Below are 19572 nucleotides of genomic sequence, written 5' to 3' on the forward strand. Positions count from 1 at the left end.
TCTGTACTTCCATACCCATAAATTTTGGGGTGCCTCACTTTCCATAGGTTGTTCTCTTAGTTCCCCTTTTCCTTATTAGCATCAACCTGTTTCCAGGGTGACCTGTGGTCAGAACAGAACTTATGTTACAGCTTGGTGGATCACACACTGTAAATATTTTTGCCAGGGATGATGGAACCAGGCAGGTAAGGGAGGCTAGGGCCCCCAAAGTGGAAATATTGTAGGGGCTCTGTCCCTGTATATATTCACACATGCCCAGAGGGCTAGGGAGGAGGTGAGAGCAGAATCCAGAGGTGCTGGAACTGCCACCACAAAGCCTGAGATTGTTTCTGGGGGAGCAGGGACAGGGACTTTCTGGGGCTCAAGCAGCTTCTGTGATGCCTGGGATCTGGCCAGAGGTGCTGGAGCCGCTGCCATGGTGCCCTGGATCACGCCATGCATCAGGGAATGGGACCCAGAGGGTCTGGAACAGGCCTGGGAAGGATCTGGTTTGCCTCCCCTCATGCCATCAGCTGAGTCTCACTGCCTCGCCTCATTCCCTCTCCATTCCCCACCCCTCTTCGCAAGGACTGTCTGTCTCCTTCCACCCTAGATTTTAGACCCAATTAAAGATGCTCACAAGCAAACAAAGTAAAGTCAGTTTTTCCATATGCAAAACCATGTAAAATGATAAGTGCAATCTACTTAAAAATGCAATGCTCCTTCGTATTTGTCATTTAATAGTATCTTTTCCCCCCAGCTTAGTGTATTTCGGTATTACATGTGACAAACAATGGAAAAAAAGGCAAATGATAGCCATCATTAAAGATTCCATCCCTCTCCACATAAGGGAAAATGGTGCTATGGCCCTTCAGATGTTTTAATCTGGGCCTCGAGCTCCCGCTGAGTAGCAGGGCTTGCTCCGCTCTTGCACTCCAGCCAGGGAGTGGAGTCGAGGGCTTGTCCCGCTCTGTGTATTCCATGGCTCCCCACGGCTCCCAGAAGCAGAGGCATGTCCTCCTCCGGCTCGTATGCATAGGGGCAGCCAGAGGACTCTGCACGCTGCCACTGATCCTGCCCCAAGCACTGCTCACGCAGCTCCCGTTGTCTGGGAACTGAGGCCAATGGGAGCTGTGGGGACGGCACCTGCGGATGGGGCAGTGCACAGAGCCACCTGGCTGTGCCTCTGTTTAGGAGCTGGAGGAGGAACATGCTGCTGCTTCCAGGAGCTGCTTGAGGTAACCGATGCCCGGAGCCTGCACCCCTCCCATGCCCCAATCCCCTGTCCCAGCCCTGATCCCCCTCCCACCCTCTGAACGCCTGGGTCCCAGCCTGGAGTACCCTCTTGCACCCCAATCTCTTATACCCAGCCCCACGCCAGAGCCCACACCCCCAACCGGAGCCCTCACCCCTTCCTGCCCCCCAACCTTCTGTTCCATCCTGGAGCCCCCTCCTGCACCCTGAACTCTTCATTTCTGGCCCCACTCCAGAGCCCACATCCCTAGCTGGAGCCCTCACCCTCTCCTGCACCCCAACCTCCAATTTCATGAGCATTCATGGCCCGCCATACAATTTCCATACCCAGATGTGGCCCTCGGGCCAAAAGTTTGCCCATCCCTGTGCTGTGGTATAATATCCAGTTATTTCTACTATTGTATTATTAGAAGTTGAACTATATAAATACTATTAAAAGAGCAAAAAGATATTAGAAGGCGAGGCTTGAGACATGTAACTGCTGAGGGTGCGGCAGCACAACGTATGCTGCATGTGTTCTCACAGTCGTACTTATTGCACAGGTTTTGGAGAGAGTACGAACGTTTTTGGCTAAAAAGTATAGAAGACTTCATGACTTCCCAATAGACTATCTGGTGCTGGAGTGGCTTGAGAATGAAAGATAGTGGATATAGCCTATCTGCTTTCCTTACATTGTTTTGAACTACTCTAGCCTTGAGGAGTTCTACAGGTAGGTTTATACATAAAATGTATGTGAAATCAGGTTAAACTAGTTTTATTTAAAACCATGAAACATGCTATCTCAAGTATCAAAATAATGTAATTTTGCTTCTTGTACTGTAAGATTTTGCTTTAGAAGGCGCATAGTTAAGTCTTTAAAATTAATTCCATGTATCATGACTATTACCTGCTATAATGTTGGAGATTTATTTTATAGATGTAACTAGATAGTTATACAACAGATCAATTATATCTACTGTATTATATTTAAAAGGTAGGGTATTTCAAAAATTCCATTGTAATTCAAGGAAAATTTTGAAATGTATTTGTTTACTTGTAGGGCTTGTTATAAAGCTTTAGTTCCACACCTGGTGATTAGAAGTCAGTTTGAAGATGTGAAATCTATTGCTAACATGATTGAAAAAGACTGGCGGCAGCTCTAGCATACTGCTTTCCAAAGATACTTGTAATATCCTTCCCTATTTTGCTTATGAAAGCCATGGAGATAGTGAAATAGCTCAACAGAGAGATACAGCTTATAAAGTCTACGACATGCTTAAGGATGAAAACTGCTTAGGAAAACAGGTACTTATTTTAATGTACTTTGTTTCCTTTATAAATGCATAAACTGGTGGATGACTTGTAATGGACTTGAGGAGAAAATAATAAGTAAGTCAGATAATTCAGGTCTTCAAATTAGGATATTTTGCAATAAAGTAAGTCAAAGTTTGGTATTTTTATTCTGAATCTTTCAAGTAAGGTCAACTGTGCTGTCTTAAAGCCACACTGTCAACTGAAAATCTAAAACATTTCAAAATATGAATTAAAAGTTGTTACGCTTTTGCAGTCACATTTGCCTATTTAAGTTTTTTCTCTCTGATTCTCTTGTGAAGCCTTCTCCCATCCCACTAAGAGGGGCACAGACTGTTCGTGGGAACTAATGATTATACATGATATTATGTCAAATGCAGAATGTAAAGAAACTGAAAATATAGAGAAACATTTAATTAATGGTGAATCTTAGGTGTTGTAATTACAGTTGGTAAAACATTTCTAGAAAGAATTGTGATTTCTAAGTTGATTGTGTCCCTTTAATTTTAAGATGGACAACTCAAAGGATAAGTAGGTAGCCCAGACAAGAAAAAAAAGAAGTTACCTCAGAAAAACAAATTGAAATTGAGACCTTCAGAGTTAAAATATTTCTGTATTAAAGTTTTTCATATGAAAACATTAAATGTATCTAATGTTGTTTTTCTAGCAGATTGACAATTTGTCTCACAGTAACTTGCCAGAGATTGTGGTGGAGCTGCTGATGACCCTACATGAGCCGGTCAACACCAAGGCAGGAGAAGGAAGTGACCTAAGTAAATTTACAGGGTATGTAGATATTGATTTTTAGAAGAAGATGTATTTCATACCTTTTTACTTATGTACAACATTTTGCATATGTGTGTGGGGTGTGTGCGTCCCAGCATATGCTCTCAACATTTCTTCTAGGATTTCAAGAGAGCAAAATAGAAGAGTGGGCATCTCAGTTCAGAGAGATTTATTACCCCTCTCTTTCCATAGTTTCAGTGAGGGTGGAAGACACACCTCTGTCAAGGGTTTGGCTGGATCCAAATAACTTTGGCTCAGCTCTTGCATGGGATGGTCTTAGTAGCATCTTCAGCTCGTGAATATATCTCTGTTTATGCATCTTCCACAGGGTTGTAAATCTTCAACTTTGTGGTTATATTGTTTTGTCTTTCGAGCGAAATTCTCAGAACATTTTTAAACTTTTTGTATTCATTTTATTTTCTGATATTCCTTTAGTTCATCAGTGTTTAATAAGAAATGAAATGTTCTTTCTCAAATGAGTCAAAACACTCATATTTTATATATGAAAATCAATTTAAGTTTAAAATCTTTTTAAACTTAAATTATTCTTAGAGAATTTTTAAATACAAGTGGTCATCTTTTGCAATCCTAGAAAAAAGGTTCTTCACATCCTTTAAGGGGGAGAGCTTCTGTTCTTTGAGAAGACACTTACCGGTGTTCAAACTTTTCTCAAGATTACAATCTACAGTAGCAATTAAGACTCCTACCAAACAGTGTGCAAATCAACTATCACAATAACATTTAGATATATTTTTCTAAAATGGTATAGAATATTAAGCCAAAATACAAGTTATAAAGCTGCATTCCAGAGTGTTTATAACGTGACCTGGTGATGCTGAGTACAGTTTTATGTCCATCGTTCTTTATGATGTTTTTCGTATCTGTCACTTACTGAGAAAAAGCAGAGATTTTGTGGGAGTTTCTGTAGTGAAACGGAACATTTTATTTAAGAAACTCAAGCATGTAAGCTGCTATTCCCCAAGCATCGTGTATGTGTATAAAATTACTGCAGCTTCTGAAATTCAGCAAAGGCAAAGAGCGCTTTGTAATAAATTGCATTTTATTAATGACCATTTTTGCATCAGTATTGAGGTTTATCCTCCTTCCCTCCCCCCATCAGTTTCTAACACTATGAGTATTTGAGTAAGATTGCCGTTTGTAGGGTGACCAGATGTCCCGTTTTTATAGGGACAGTCCCAGTTTTTGGGACTTTTTCTTATATAGGTGTCTATTACCCCCCACCCCCATCACGTTTTTTCACAGTTCCTATCTGGTCACCCTAGCCATTTGCCATATTTCTCCCTGACAAGCATGGGTTGGTTCTCTTAATTCTTTATTACATTCAGGACTGGACTGGGAGCAGGGCTGTCATTTTAGAGGATTTCCAGCTATAAAACTCTCTTGTGTAGAGTTGATCTGCTAAAATTCCTCATTGGCTGACTTCAGGGCATGCTGAAAGATTTATTTATTTCATTTGACCTGCTTTTCCATGTTGACTGTTTCTGCACCCCCAGTCCTTTGCTTTCGAATCTGCTACCCTTCTGTTTTCTTTATTCTTACCAATTTCTGTTTGATCCCTTTGATTGGAGTAACATGCATGATGATTGTGATTTATTCTTGTGAATTACATTTTTACAAGGAGTAGATTTGGGAGTAGATTTTCTGGGAGTAGATTTGGCTGATTGGCTTGTATTTAATTTCATGTTTTTGTATTTTGGTGTTTGATGCTTTGGTAACATGCCAAAGGCATCCTATAGTTGGATTAAACAAAACAAGTGCAAATATTTCCCTACAGAAATGAAGTCTTTATGTTATATTTGGAGATCACATCTCATTTTATTTGTATTTGTTAGCTTGCTGGGAAGTATAACTAATTCTCCACTTACTGCTGAAAATATTACTGTTATGTAGGAAGAATTTATACTTTGCTATATTTTTTCACACTTGTTACTATATAGCAGTTTTTTCTTGCCTGATCTGAGTGAAACCAAATCAGCCATGCAACATGTTATATATGTATCCATTTAAAGCATCCATAACCTTGATCTCTGAACAAGTTTTTGGAAGTCTTGTCTCACTGTGTTTTTTTAATTCATTCAGGGAACTGGACCCTGCTCCTAATCCTCCTCATTTTCCATCTTATGTGATCAAGGCAACCTTGGATTATATTAGCAGTTGTCATAAAACCAAGTTAAAAAGTATTGTAGCTGTACTTTCTAAAAATCCTGTAAGTATATGATTTTGCCTTTTTTTTCATTGTTAAAAGATTTCCTTTTAATTATGGTTTTTGTTTTTTTTTTTATTTGTAAATTGTCAGTGCATGCCAACAAAGAGAAAACTTTCCAATATAATTTTAGGGAATCTCTATGTTTCTATTAGCAGCAGAAAAAAGACAAATTCCCTAAGTTAAAGGCCACAGTAACTTTATGAATGTTACATGCATAAAAGATTACTTTAAAAAAAAAAAGTGAAAGAAAGACAGGGCCACATTTTTAAAAATAAATCAAGTTGGGGGGGATTTACATACACTAAATAAAACTTTATAGGCTAGATTAACAATATTTCTGTAACATACTACATCAGATCATAGATTCATAGATACTAAGGTCAGAAGGGACCATTCTGATCATCTAGTCCGACCTCCTGCACAGCGCAGGCCACAGAATCTCACCCACCCACTCCTATGAAAAACCTCACCTATGTCTGAGCTATTGAAGTCCTTAAATCATGGTTTAAAGACTTCGAGGAGCAGAGAAGCCTCCCTCAAGTCAACCATGCCCCATGCTACAGAGGAAGGCGAAAAACCTCCAGGGCCTCTCCAATCTGCCCTGGAGGAAAAATTCCTTCCCGACCCCAAATATGGCGATCAGCTAAACCCTGAGCATATGGGCAAGATTCACCAGCCGGATACTACAGAAAATTCTTTCCTGGGTAACTCAGATCCCATCCATCTAATATCCCATCTCAGGGGATTAGTCCTATTTACCCTGAATATTTAAAGATCAATTACTTACCAAAATCCCATTATCCCATCATACCATCTCCTCCATAAACTTATCAAGTAGAATCTTAAAACCAGACAGATCTTTTTCCCCCACTGCTTCCCTTGGAAGGCTATTCCAAAACTTCACTCCTCTGATGGTTAAAAACCTTCGTCTCATTTCAAGTCTAAACTTCCTGGTGGCCAGTTTATATCCATTTGTTCTTGTGTCCACATTGGTGCTGAGCTGAAATAATTCCTCTCCCTCTCCTGTATTTATCCCTCTGATATATTTAGAGAGAGCAATCATATCTCCCCTCAACCTTCTTTTAGTTAGGCTAAACAAGCCAAGCTCCTTAAGTCTCCTTTCATAAGACAAGTTTTCCATTCCTCGGATCATCCTAGTAGCCCTTCTCTGTACCTGCTCCAGTTTGAATGCATCCTTTTTGAACATGGGAGACCAGAACTGCACACAGTATTCTAGGTGAGGTCTCACCAGTGCCTTGTATAATGGTACTAAAACCTCTTATCCCTACTGAAATGCCTCTCCTGATGCATCCCCAAAACCGCATTAGCTTTTTTCACAGCCATATCACATTGGCAGCTCATAGTCATCCTATGATCAACCAATACTCCAAGGGTCCTTCTCCTCTTCCGTTACTTCTAATTGATGCTCCCCAACTTGTAACTAAAATTCTTGTTATTAATCCCTAAATGCATAACCTTACACTTCTCACTATTAATTTCATCCTATTACTATTACTCCAGTTTACAAGGTCATCCAATCCTCCTGTATAATATCCCAATTCCTTCTCCGAATTGGCAATACCTCCCAGCTTGCATCATCTGCAAACTTTATTAGCACACTCCCACTTTTTGTGCCAAGGTCAGTAATAAAAGATTAAATAAGATTGGTCCCAAAACCGATCCCTGAGGAACTCCACTGGTAACCTCCCTCCAACCTGACAGTGTCGCCTTTCAGTAGGACCCGTTGCAGTCTCCCTTTAACCAATTCCTTATCCACCTTTTGATGTTCATATTGATCCCCATCTTCTCCAATTAACTAATAATTCCCCATGTGGCACGGTATCAAATGCCTTACTGACATCTAGGTAAATTAGATCCACTGCATTTCCTTTATCTAAAAATCTGTTACTTTTTCAAAAAGGAGAGTAGGTTGGTTTGGCATGATCTACCTTTGTAAAACCATGTTGTATTTTGTCCCATTTACCATTGACTTCAATGTCCTTAACTAATTGCTCCTTCAAAAATTTTTCCAGGACCTTGCATACTACAGATGTCAAACTAACTGGCCTGTAGTTACCCGGATCACTTTTTTTTCCTTTCTTAAAAATAGGAACTATATTAGCAATTCTCCAATCATTCGGTACTACTCCTGAGTTTACAGATTCATTAAAAATTCTTGCTAATGGGCTTGCAATTTCAGGTGCCAATTCCTTTAATATTCTTGGATGAAGATTATCTGGGCCCCCTGATTTAGTCCCATTAAGCTGTTTCAGTTTCGCTTCTAATGATATATTTTGCTTCATGATATATTTAAGTATAAATAATTACTCCCCCTGCTGACAGTGTGGACTTCTACATCCTTATGCTTAGACATGTTTTCTTCACACAAAGTACGACTGTTCTCCTTTATGTTGTCTATAGATTGGAGAAAAACTTACTAATATTTAGTTGTTTTATAACTAAATGGGGGAGTATGTTTCCAGAATGTAGCATAACCATGCACAAATCACAAAAGCTCTGCATATGTTGTTTTTGTGTGCCTATTTACTTTTACTATATGTATGTGTTCTGTTAAAACAGTCTTGCATTTTTACATTTTCCACTTTTTTTTTTTTATCATTGATGAAAACTGCCTCAGTGCTTTTTGTGTTTCAGTTTTTGCACAGTCATGGTAACTAAAAATAGAAGGAACCTGTAGGGATATCCAGTTTGCACCCTCATTCCTTGTACGACTGGTCTCTACAATGCATTTGCTAGCATTTGAAATAAACGTGCATTTATATATGACTCGGGAAATACAAAACTTGTCTTACGTTTAAATTTTTTCCTAAAGTTAAAATAACTTAATTTTGCTGTTATGATATGAGAGGCGGCTTTTCACTTGGTGTTTTCATTCATTTACAGGATTCATTCCAGAAAATTCTACTAGCCATTTGCAAACAGGCAGCTGATACAAACAATATTACAAAAACACAGGATTCTTATAATTTATTACTTGTTTGTTAATTTGTTACTTAAAGAGATAAAGGATGGTTTAGGAGGAGCGTGGGCTTTTGTTCTTCGAGATATAATATATACCCTGATTCACTACATCAACAGCAGGTAAATGCGTAATTGTCTTCTAGTCCTTCCTTTTTTACCTTCTCACTGTTATCCACATATTTTAGTACCACTAGTAGCTGTTGTACCATCTATGTAGTGGATGAAGCTAGTGTAAAACTGATGTTAGTGTCAGTTATAAACGATTGATTATAGGTAGGGTGATCATATTTCCCTATGCTGAATATGGCACACCTGATAAAATTATTTGTATTCAAGCCGAGTTCAATGGCAATCAATCAGACCTATGCAGTACAAATGTTCAAATTAACATCAAGTTGACTGAGTTCCTGTTAAAAAGAAATACTGCTAGTTGGATTCTTTTTATTTATCTTCTTATCTTTAAGGCTTTAGGGTTCACACGGGGAAAGGTGACACACGCACACTCCTGTACACCTCTCTCACACGGGCGGGGGGAGTGGGTGTAACTGACCAACCTGACCCTCCCTGCCCAGCGCTCTTCAGGCTCCTGGTGCCGCGTCTTCCTGAGGCAACACGTGTGTGGGGGGGGGAGGGGGATTGGGGGGGGAAGGGTCACATGCCTCCCCTCCCCAGATTTCTGCTATGGTTCACACCAGAATGTAGCCAGCAGCACCCTTTTGGCACTGTGCGGGAGAGAAAGGATGGGAGCTGCTTCCAGTCCGAACAGTGTTGAAAGGCAGCTATCACCTCCAGGCTGCTGCTGGCCACTGAAATAACCCAGCTGCCTCCTATCCCCAGCTACAGTGCAGGCTGGAAGGGGTTAAGCCCTTTAGGATGCATTGTGCACCAGGGCCCAGGGAACCTGACTGCAGGGGCTTTAGCAAATCCGGCCAGAGAAGTAGCTCAGCAGGAAAATGTGCCTAGAGGATGGAGCAGTCCCGTGCTCCCTGGGGGCAGGACCCAGGGTGGGGGGCAGGTGAAGAGGGTGCTAAGCCCCTGCCTGGGGGGCTGCTGTGGAACTTGCAGGGTCAGAGCATGAACAGGCTGGAAATCACTTCCCCTGCTCCACTCCAGAGCTTAGCTGAGGGGCAGAGAGGCTTCCCCATGCCAGTGCTGCACTGGGCTTTGGCACATACAGGGCTCAGCTCCTCCTGGCCGGTGTCCTGAGCTGCGGGGGTCGTGGGCTTTCCCAGGGCGCCAGCCCAGCCAGAGGCAGTAGGGGAAGGAAGGAGCCTGCCGGCCAGGCTGTTGGTCAGCTGAGCACTCCGACCAGGGGCTGGTTCTCCGCACAGCACTGGGAGCAGGACGGGCTCTGCTAGGGAGATATGGAGGAGCAGAGGGGATGAAGGGGCAAAGCAGGAAGAGGATAGCAAGAGGGGAAGCGCATAAAGGGCCGATGGGTGGGCAACAGAGGCAACATGTAGCTGCCTGGCGCCTGCCCGCACTCAGCAGCCACCACAGCTCGCAGCATGCAGCCAATGACGGCCAGAAACAGGGTGGGGGACAGGGCCGTGCTGGCCAAAAGCTGACGCACAGCGAGGGCTGTGCTGAGGGACCAGCAGAGGGAGCGGCTGCCCCAACACACTGCAGCTTTGCCCCACCACCAGTCTTGCACACCCACCCCCGTCATCAGCCACTGGACCCACCCCCACTCACCTCTGAGTTGGCAGGCAGCTGGCTAGTAGAGATCCAGGCAGAAGCAGTACCTGCCAGTACTGATGGGGGGGGAGACAGAAAATACGGGAAAATTTCCCCTTTTTAAAGAAAAAATTGGACACCTGTGGGAGGGCTTAAATACGGGATTATCCCTTTAAAAACGGGACATCTGGTCACCATAGTTATAGGTCTTCTTCCCTGAGCACAGCCCTATTTATTGGACTATAGAAGATGGGTCTTTTTGTTGAAATTAAGTCTCTTGTAGGCGGTCTTCCCTGGACATTTTGATCATTTAAATGTTAATAAATGCGTTGAGTATATGGCTCGAAATGACACATAACTTCACAACGAAAACTAAGATTTGCTACTTGATACCAAAGCAAAGTTAATCAAAGAACAGCCAGTATTATGCAAGCACCTTCACTGTGAACATAACATTTGGTAAATCTCCTCTTCTGCCTTTTTCTGTAAAGTTTCCAGTGTTGCTACTCCAAGGAATGTTTGAGATTACAATGCTGTCTGCTAATATAACAAAGTATAAGGGTATTCCAGTAACCTAGAATATTATTCAGATCATTGAAATGTTTTATAGTCTAGTCTTCAACAAACCCTGCTTTCTTACTCGTTTGTCTCTGAATTCTCTCTCTGCCCACCACTTGCCCAGTTTAAACAGTACTCTCCTTTTCCCCATGATGTCAGTCTATTAAATTCCCTTCTGTCGACTTCTCAACTTTTACTCTGCCTTCTTTTCTTGACCCACTATCTGCCACCATGTTAGCTTTTTTCTACAGGCTTTACCTCTACTTCTGCACCCCAACAGCCTTTGGAGAAAGCTCTGTGACTCTAGGCTTGGCTACACCTGTAAGTTAAAGCGCATTAAAGCATCCCCAGGTGCCCTAACTCACGATCCGTTCACACTGGCAAGGCACTTAGAGGGCCTGGACTCTGCAGCTGGAGCGCTCCTGGTAATCCACCTCCATGAGAAGCATAACACTTGCTGTGCCTCGGCTGAAACGCCCCAGCGTCAGTGTGAACGAGGTGTTTAGATTCATAGGTTCATAGATACTAAGGTCAGAGGGTACCATTCTGATCATCTAGTCCGACCTCCTGCACAGCGGAGGCCACAGAATCTCACCCACCCACTCCTATGAAAAACCTCACCTATGTTCTCACCTGTGTTGCATTATTGCACTGCGATCGGCCTCCGGAATGTCACATAATGTCACATAATCCCCTTAAGTCAAATGGTCACTCTTGTCATTATTTTGGAATCGGCTGTAGGAATGCGGATATGCCCTTTCAGAGCTCCATTTCTGACAGCCGGCATGCTTATCTTCTCAGAGACAAAGCAACCATTAGTGTAGAATGCTATGTGTGAGAGAAGGGGGGATGGGGAGAGGTCTGCTGCTGTCTGAACTTACAAGACCGCCTGCTGACATGCTCTCAGCCCCCAACCCACTGTCTCTCCCCCCACATACACACAACACACTCCCTGTCACATTCCAGCCTCACCTCCCATTTGAAAAGCACGTCCCAGCCAAATGCATGCTGGGATAGCTACCACAATGCACAAAGCTGCTAATGTGGCCACGCCAGTGCGCTTGAATCTGACAGTGTAAAAACACGGCAGTGCTTTCCCTTTGTGCTCTCGGAGGGCTGGTTTAACTCACAGCGCTCTACGTATGCAAGTGTAGCCATGCCCTGTGATCACTTCTGTTTTATTTATTCTCTCTGTCTGCCCTCTTCTTTGATAAACAACATGATTTCTTCTCCCTCGTGAACTCCTGCACTGCTAACTTGCACAAGTTTGCAAGCTTGGACCTAAATTCTGTGACTGTCCCTGCAGTCTGCTGCACATCTTCCATTACGTTAAAAAATAGAAACTATTAACCAGTTAATTCTGAAAGTGAATACATTATCAGTACAGTAGCCCATAATATTTATTTCACACTTTTCCCACATTTTCAATTTTTAATATCTGCAGAATTTTGTGTTGACAACATATAACTTCATTCTAGAGGCTAAGGGTTAAGCAGGAGGTTTTAGTAGGTGAGTAGGGAACAGCTGATGCTTTTGGCAACTGAGGAGATGCGGAAAGCAATTTGGTATTGTGGGACTAAACGCATCATTTGGATGTTTCAGCTAAAATGATCAACAGTGCAATAATTTAATTGCTATCTTTAGGTTTTAGAGGGAACAATCCATAGTGATGTATGAGTCAATTAACGTAGTTTTGGGTTGTCGGCACACTCAGAAAACTCACCATGTCAGCTTAAACTCAGTTTACATTTGGCATGATTATCTTCAAATCTATAAAGGCTAGAAGTGTATATATTTATACTTAGTGATGGTTTAGTATGGAATTTTCAGGGGACCCTAAGAATTTCAGTGAGAGATGAGTGCCTTAACTACCATAGACTGTCTAGATTCTAAAGTATTGTTCTGTGATGTGACAAATTCAATGTATTGGGCAAATTCCACAGGAATACAGGAGCTGTTATAACAGCACGTCCACTTCACAAAAAGGAGGGATGTGATCAGAGAATTCCCCACTCGGGTGCTCCTTACAACAAATTTTATTACCTTTAATCTGTGGCAGCCTATATACTATTTTTCCTCCCTAGAGGAGATCTGTTTCTTTTTCACTCTTGTTTGACTCTGTGGAATTAAACCATATTGACAATGGGTAAATTTAGCATATATAACAATGATGGAAGGACTTGGGGATTTGGTACTATTAAATCCAGAAATCTAAATCCCTGTGATGATTGGGTCAACCATTTTAAGACTGAAATCACTGCTTTTTAAATATGTTTATATGCTTCCCCCCATTTCTCCCTGTCATGCAAAGGGTTAGTACTTTGACAATAGAAATTTTTTTTTAATTTAATTCCTCAAACTTGTTGTTGTTTTTTTCCCCTGTGGCAGACCCAGTCTTGGCAGAGACATGTCCATGCGCAGCTTTTCCCTCTGCTGTGACCTTCTAAACCATGTTTGCCATGCAGCAGTTACATATTGTAAGGATGCCCTAGAGAATCACCTTCATGTTGTTGTTGGAACGCTAATACCTCTTGTCAGGGACCAGCCTGAAATTCAGAAGCAGGTAGCTTTTCAGAAGATGCACTTCTTTATTATATGTCTACTGGCTTTTGTATTTAGTTCAAGTCAACAAAAGTATTAGTTATAAAAATATCTGTGTTTTAAACATCATGTTTAGTCACCTTTTTCTATATTCTGTAGGGTTACATCACAATTTTTTTCATTTGTTACCAGTTAGTTATTTCATAAGATTTTTTTTTAATGGCCTTTTTCAGTAAGAAAAGTACAGTTTTTACTACTTTTCTGCTTCTTAGACATCTTTTGTTTAGCCCTGAAGCGTACACTCTACTGTTGAAGGGGAATATATGGACAGAACTTTACTTCAGATATAGATGTGTATAGACTGCATTTTTCTATGTAGACATGTTATTAGCCTAGGTCAGGGGTAGTCAATTATTTTTGTCAAGTTCCAAATTTCTTCGTCAAGGTCTAGACTCCAGAGAAAATAATAACAATAATGATAAGTAAATAAAAAGATTTCAGGGTCCGTTCAATAGTGTCTGGTGGTCCAAATTTGGCCCGTGCTCCATCTGTTGACTAGCCCTAGCCTAGATACTTCACACTGGCAAATATTCAGTTCTATGTATTGGTTGCTCAGTGGATTTAAAGCAAACTATCGGTAGAAGTGCATTTGCAGCTCCACAGTTATGGTTATTGCAGCACTTTTGCTCTCAAAACCCTGTATACTGGGTTTGTGCCTTCCTGTAAAATTTGCTTTTTGCTGAAATTTTGCATACAAGTTCTTGGTCAACAGAGAGAGCAGTATTGTTGTTGTCTTCACAGTTTTGTTTATATTTCAGGCTTGTCATGGCAATAAGTTGGGGAAATTACAGCTTTGTCATGGCAAGAAATACAGCCCATGATTTAGCTGAAAAAATGTGTAAGAAAACAGCAAAAAAAAAATTTCAAATATAATATGTGGTTGTTTAATTAAAATGTACCCCAGTAAATTCATTAAAATAGGAAAATCCCTAATACACACAAAATGTTAATAAAACTCATATAAATAATTCTAGGTCTTACTATAATAAAGCATATTATAAATTCATAAATTACATGGCTTTACAGCTCTCCGGTCATCTTATATCTGTATATAAAATACAGGAACCTCTGCAGAAGCACTGTATATTGGTAATTTTTAGGCTAACGGCACCAAATTTGTTACACTTTTGGGTCACTTTTGGAAGAATGTCTTTGCACTTAGAGAGCTAGCAACTTAATTAAAAAAAATATTTAAAGATGTTGTGCAGTGGACTTTTAAGCAGCCGAGCAGCCAAACTTAAATAAAAACAGCAGAATCTGTGATAGCGTGACAAATACCAGCCTTATTAATATTCAATTTATTCTAGTAATGCTATTAGGCATTCAGATTAACAGCAAAGTAAGCCAACCAAATCATGCAAAATATTATAGCTTTCAACAGAAAGAAAGTCAAATAAATTAAGTTATAGAATTTCTGTATCAGTTACTTCATTCTTATCCTATCTCTAATTTTAAGCCTCAATGAATTACAAATATTACATTAGAAAGACAAGATGGGTGAGGTAATATCTTTTATTGGAGTAACTTCCGTTGGTGAGAGAGACAAGTTTTTGAGCTTACACAGAGCTCTTCTTCAGATCTGGGAAACATACTTAGACCTGAAGAAGAGCTCTGTGTAACCGCAAAAACGTTTCTCTGTCACCAACAGAAGTTGGTCCAATAAAAGATATTACCTCACCCACCTTGTTTCTCTAGCATCCTGGGACTGACGTGGCTACAATAACACTCATACAAATATTATATTGTCCGTGAATGTGCCAAAGTCTTTTTAAACACTTTATAACATGCAATAATGTAAAACACATAGTTTATGAATTTTTGGTTATATTCAGTTATCAGTTTGGAAGAATTTAGTCTGTATAGAATGCATAAATGTTATTTCATAGAATATTGTGCTTGGCTTGAGGAGCCTTTTTTCTTATTAAGCTGTTTTCCCCCCCCTTTTTAAATTAATTAATGTATTAATTTATTTAATATTCAGGTCCTAGACTTGTTGAAGTACCTAGTGATAGATAACAAGGATAATGAAAACTTGTACCAAACAATCAAACATTTAGATCCTTTTCCTGAGCATCCTGCTTTTAAAGATTTGCGTGCTACACAGCAGAAAATCAAATACAGTAAAGGAGCATTTTCACTTTTGGAGGTAATTAACTATTTAATTTGGGCCCTGGCACAGTCATGGTGATAGGTCCCTTTCAACTGAAGGCAAATGTACTGGCTATATGATACAGTATAGAAAGAATTTATTCCCCTTAAATTAGACATGTTGACTTTTTTTATTCTATCCCTAGTTACAGGAGCTAATCAATTTGTTTGTCTCTCAATTCTTGTGTACATTTCATATCTGTTGGTGTTTAGTGAAATACCTTTGAGGACCATTTCTCCACTTAAAACATAGTATATGCAGTAAAGAGTCCTGTGGCACCTTACAGACTAACAGACTTATTGGAGCATAAGCTTTCGTGGGTGAATACCCACTTTGTCAGATGCAATGAGTATATGCAGTGTATACTTATTACAAAAATGTTGTTTTGCAGGAAATTAACCATTTTTTATCAGTAAGTTTCTGTGAGTCGCTGCCATTTGCAAGACTTGAAGGATTAAATGATTTACGCAAACAACTGGAACAGCATAAAGATCAGATGAAGGATCTCATGAAACATTTCCAGGGTACAGACTCCTGATAGCATGCTTTATTTCTTTCCCTGCATGCTGTATTCTTTTGATAAGTAAAATAACTCTACTATAATTTTACACATATACCAGACTGATATGTACTGTATAAATTATGATGCAAATTGTGAAATTTCTCTTAGTGAGTATTATACAATACATAATGCCATATGAGTGATATAACTACACCTACTTTTTTGTAGGTATATTTGTATATATGAGCAGGATACATTCACTATCATCTCACCAAGCTCCTTGTCCCAATCTTTTCCTTTCCCTTGACGCAGTCCAGCTGTTTTTCCCTCTAAATTAAAATCAGGCACCTTCTTCTTCCATGCTCTGGACACCAGAAGTGGGGAGCCAAAAAGCCCAGCAGAGACAGGCTCGGTTCTGGTGCCCACCTTGGCCCAGAGCAGCAATTCACTGCTGGAGTGTGCTCAGTCACTCTGGGGGGATGGTGCATGCACAATCCGATCACACTTAAGAACTGTGAACAGCTCAAGCAAGCTCTTTGAAGATGGAATCTTTACAGATTTTAACTGCTAAAATAGAAATCTCCACTGAGCATGTGTAAACTGCAATTGTTCAAAGGCTTATAACTTGGCCAAATTTGAGTGAAGTTTCACAGAGATGGCAAAAGACACATCACTGAGACAGAGGTCACCCCCTTGCCAAAGTTCCTGGCTCCAAAGCATGTGGGATGCTAGAGCTGTTCAGAAAAAGGTTGTCAGAATTTTTTTTACATGGACTAGACATTGAGATTTCCCCAGCCTCGTTCTTGGAAATGACTGAACTATTATGGGTGAAATTTTCCCAAAAAAACACCAAAACATTCAGCCTGATGCAGACACCTGACATGGAAAATTACAGCCCAAACAGCTAAGTTTGGCAAAGTTATGAGTAATTTGAAAATAGGATCTTATAATGGAAAATGTCAGGCAGCCTTTATAATAGATAAAATTTACAAAAGGCACTATGAAATATTAAAACTTCAAAGAGACTGTTTGTTTGTGTTTGCGGGCTGTATAAGATTTCCTGTGGACATTGTCAACTTTGGTGTGGGTAGTACAGATTTCACAAGGTCTACAAAACAGTGTTTAAAATATATGGATTCATTTATAAAAATACTGGAATTGTATGGAATATAAAGTAACATACAAGAGTTGGTTCAAGAAGTGATGATTTTTAAAAATATGGAAACATTTCTATTTTTGTGTTACATTTTATAAAAGCTTTTATGTACCAAATTTGACCCAATTACTATCCCCTTTAATGTTCAGAATGCATTTTGAGATCTTAGTTGAAATAGAATTACAAGTAGTGTAATTTGTCTGTTACAAATACATATGGAATAGATATTAATGCTTTCCTTTTTCTTCTAAATGGTAGAAAACCCCAGGACTATGTCATAGTAAAGTTGGTGGTGAGCTTGCTACAACTATCCAAGACAGCAGTTAATCATACAGGTGAAAGGCAGTTTAGGTAAGTAATTTTGCTTTGTGAGTGTCTACATCTTCTACACTAGCACTAGTATCTCTAAATGACAATTATTTTAATCTTTGGCAATTGCAAAATGTTTCCTATGATGCTGAAATTAGTGCTGTTCACTTAAACATCTAATATGTAGTGGTAAACCAGGCTTTTAGATCTTCCTCATCTGAAAAACTAAAAACCTGGTATTCAGAGCTGATGACCACCTACAACTGCAATAGCTGTTATGGGAACTGGCATTGCTCAGCACCTCTGAAAACAAAACTATACATTTGTCATTCCTGCAATATATTTCCAGTAAGTACTTCCTGAATTTGGACCAGAGCCCAACCCTTATGTCTGCAGCATGTCTCTTCTCATCTTGATGATGGTAAAAGAAATGTTACACAATATATTTTAGAAAATCTAGAATTTTCATAGCTACAGCTGAATGTGGACACGTCAAAACTGAAAGCCAAAATCTGTTCTCACAAATACGAATTGTATGAATGCAGCAAGGAAATAGACATATCTCTGTCTATTTCCTTCTGTCTGAACTTAGTGTATGTCCTGGAGCCGTGAAATTGACAAGAAAGCCGAGCAGCCACTCCATGGCAGGTAGGAGGCTCCAGCTAAATCCCAGCTGCCCCCAGGTTCCTGGCTCTTAGCCATGCCGCTGCCCAGTTTCCACGCTCTGAGACAGACTGTGCACACCCAGTTCCCCACTCAGAGCCTGATTGCCCCCTGGTTCCCAGCCAGCTGCTGCCTGGGTTCCCCGTGGGAAGCCCAGCTCTACCGAGGCTTCCTGCCAGGAACCTGGGCATTGCATTGCCGCTTGGCAGCTCAAAGGCTTTCTGGGCTCAACTAAAATAGAAACTTACAGAGAAATTTGTTTGTAGTATAGACATGCCCTTAGTTTCTACTAACATGAGATGGTGAAAGGACAACACGGCTCACATAAAACTGTATGTAATATGTATGCATATATACACACACATAAACACAGCTAAAAAAAATAAAGCTCTTTCCTCTACTATTTGGAGACTATAAAAGTAATATTTGCATTCGCAGAGGCTGTTGGAAGTTGTTTGGGAGAACTGGGTCCTATAGATTTCTCCACCATAACTCTGCAACATAGTAAAAATGCATTCTGTTCCAAGGCAGCTGACTTATTTGAAGATAGAGAACTTCAGTGGGTCTTCATAATGCTGACTCTAATAAATAATGCTTTAATAGATGATTGGTAAGTGTACATTTGATTCGGTGCTTGAACGAGCACCTATGAAAAAAAGTAGCTATTGTTGTAAAAAGATATTCTGCCTTCTGTCTCAAATTTTATTTAATATCTGCACACAAGCAACAATCTGTTAACTCTCTACTAATGATCCACTTGAGGTTCAGATTACTCATATTCCAATCAATCTGTGGTGTTCTACAATACCTCTAGTCAGGGGCTGGATGTGGATTCTAGCTAAATGATCTTGTTGCCCAATGCCAGTTGCGGCCTTTTTTGTGTTGGAGTAAATATTTGCAGTCTCTCTTGTAACACACATCCTTAATGCACATTCTGTGGCTCATCGGTGTCAGATGCCTTTAGAATTATCTTTGATGTACATACTTTTTTAACATAGACTTCATAAGGTTATGTTAAATTATTAAAGAATCTGTTACTCAGATATGCTTATCTTTCAGTATTGGTGTTCGATCTGCTGCTGCTGCCTGTTTGAAAAACATTTTAGCCACCAAAGCTGGTAATGAATTTTGGGAGATTTACAAAAACAAAGCTGATCCTATGTTAATATATCTACATCCTTTCAGAGTGTCTAGAAAGAAGGTATTTCTTTTATTTATTTTTGTGCAGTTCAGGGTAATGAGAACAGAAAATATAAAAACAAAAATAGATCTGTAAACATTTCTGAAGACCAGTGTTACAGAATCTAGAGATGGAAAAGATCCTTAAGATAGTTCCCCTCTTCCTGCCAGTACAGTATTAGTTCCTTTTGTACATCTTTCATACCTCTTGTACTTTCTCAGGGGGACTTATTTTTGCAAACGCTTATTTTTGTACCTTA

The 19572-nt window shown here is 40.1% G+C and overlaps 1 protein-coding gene across 1 annotated transcript in view; it reads left to right on the forward strand.

Annotated features, from left to right (window-relative positions):
- ATM (ATM serine/threonine kinase) overlaps positions 1–19572 on the forward strand; it is a 109839-nt gene that overhangs the window by 49070 nt on the left and 41197 nt on the right. Inside the window, 13 exon segments of the mRNA XM_043504228.1 lie at positions 1776–1942; positions 2273–2398; positions 2400–2517; positions 3194–3309; positions 5410–5536; positions 8441–8499; positions 8501–8638; positions 13142–13316; positions 15336–15500; positions 15895–16027; positions 17386–17516; positions 18574–18743; positions 19193–19334. Coding sequence (XP_043360163.1) covers positions 1776–1942; positions 2273–2398; positions 2400–2517; positions 3194–3309; positions 5410–5536; positions 8441–8499; positions 8501–8638; positions 13142–13316; positions 15336–15500; positions 15895–16027; positions 17386–17516; positions 18574–18743; positions 19193–19334 — 1767 coding nt within the window.

Source organism: Dermochelys coriacea, chromosome 1 (genome assembly GCF_009764565.3).
Source record: "Dermochelys coriacea isolate rDerCor1 chromosome 1, rDerCor1.pri.v4, whole genome shotgun sequence".
Taxonomy (NCBI): Eukaryota; Metazoa; Chordata; order Testudines; family Dermochelyidae; genus Dermochelys; species Dermochelys coriacea.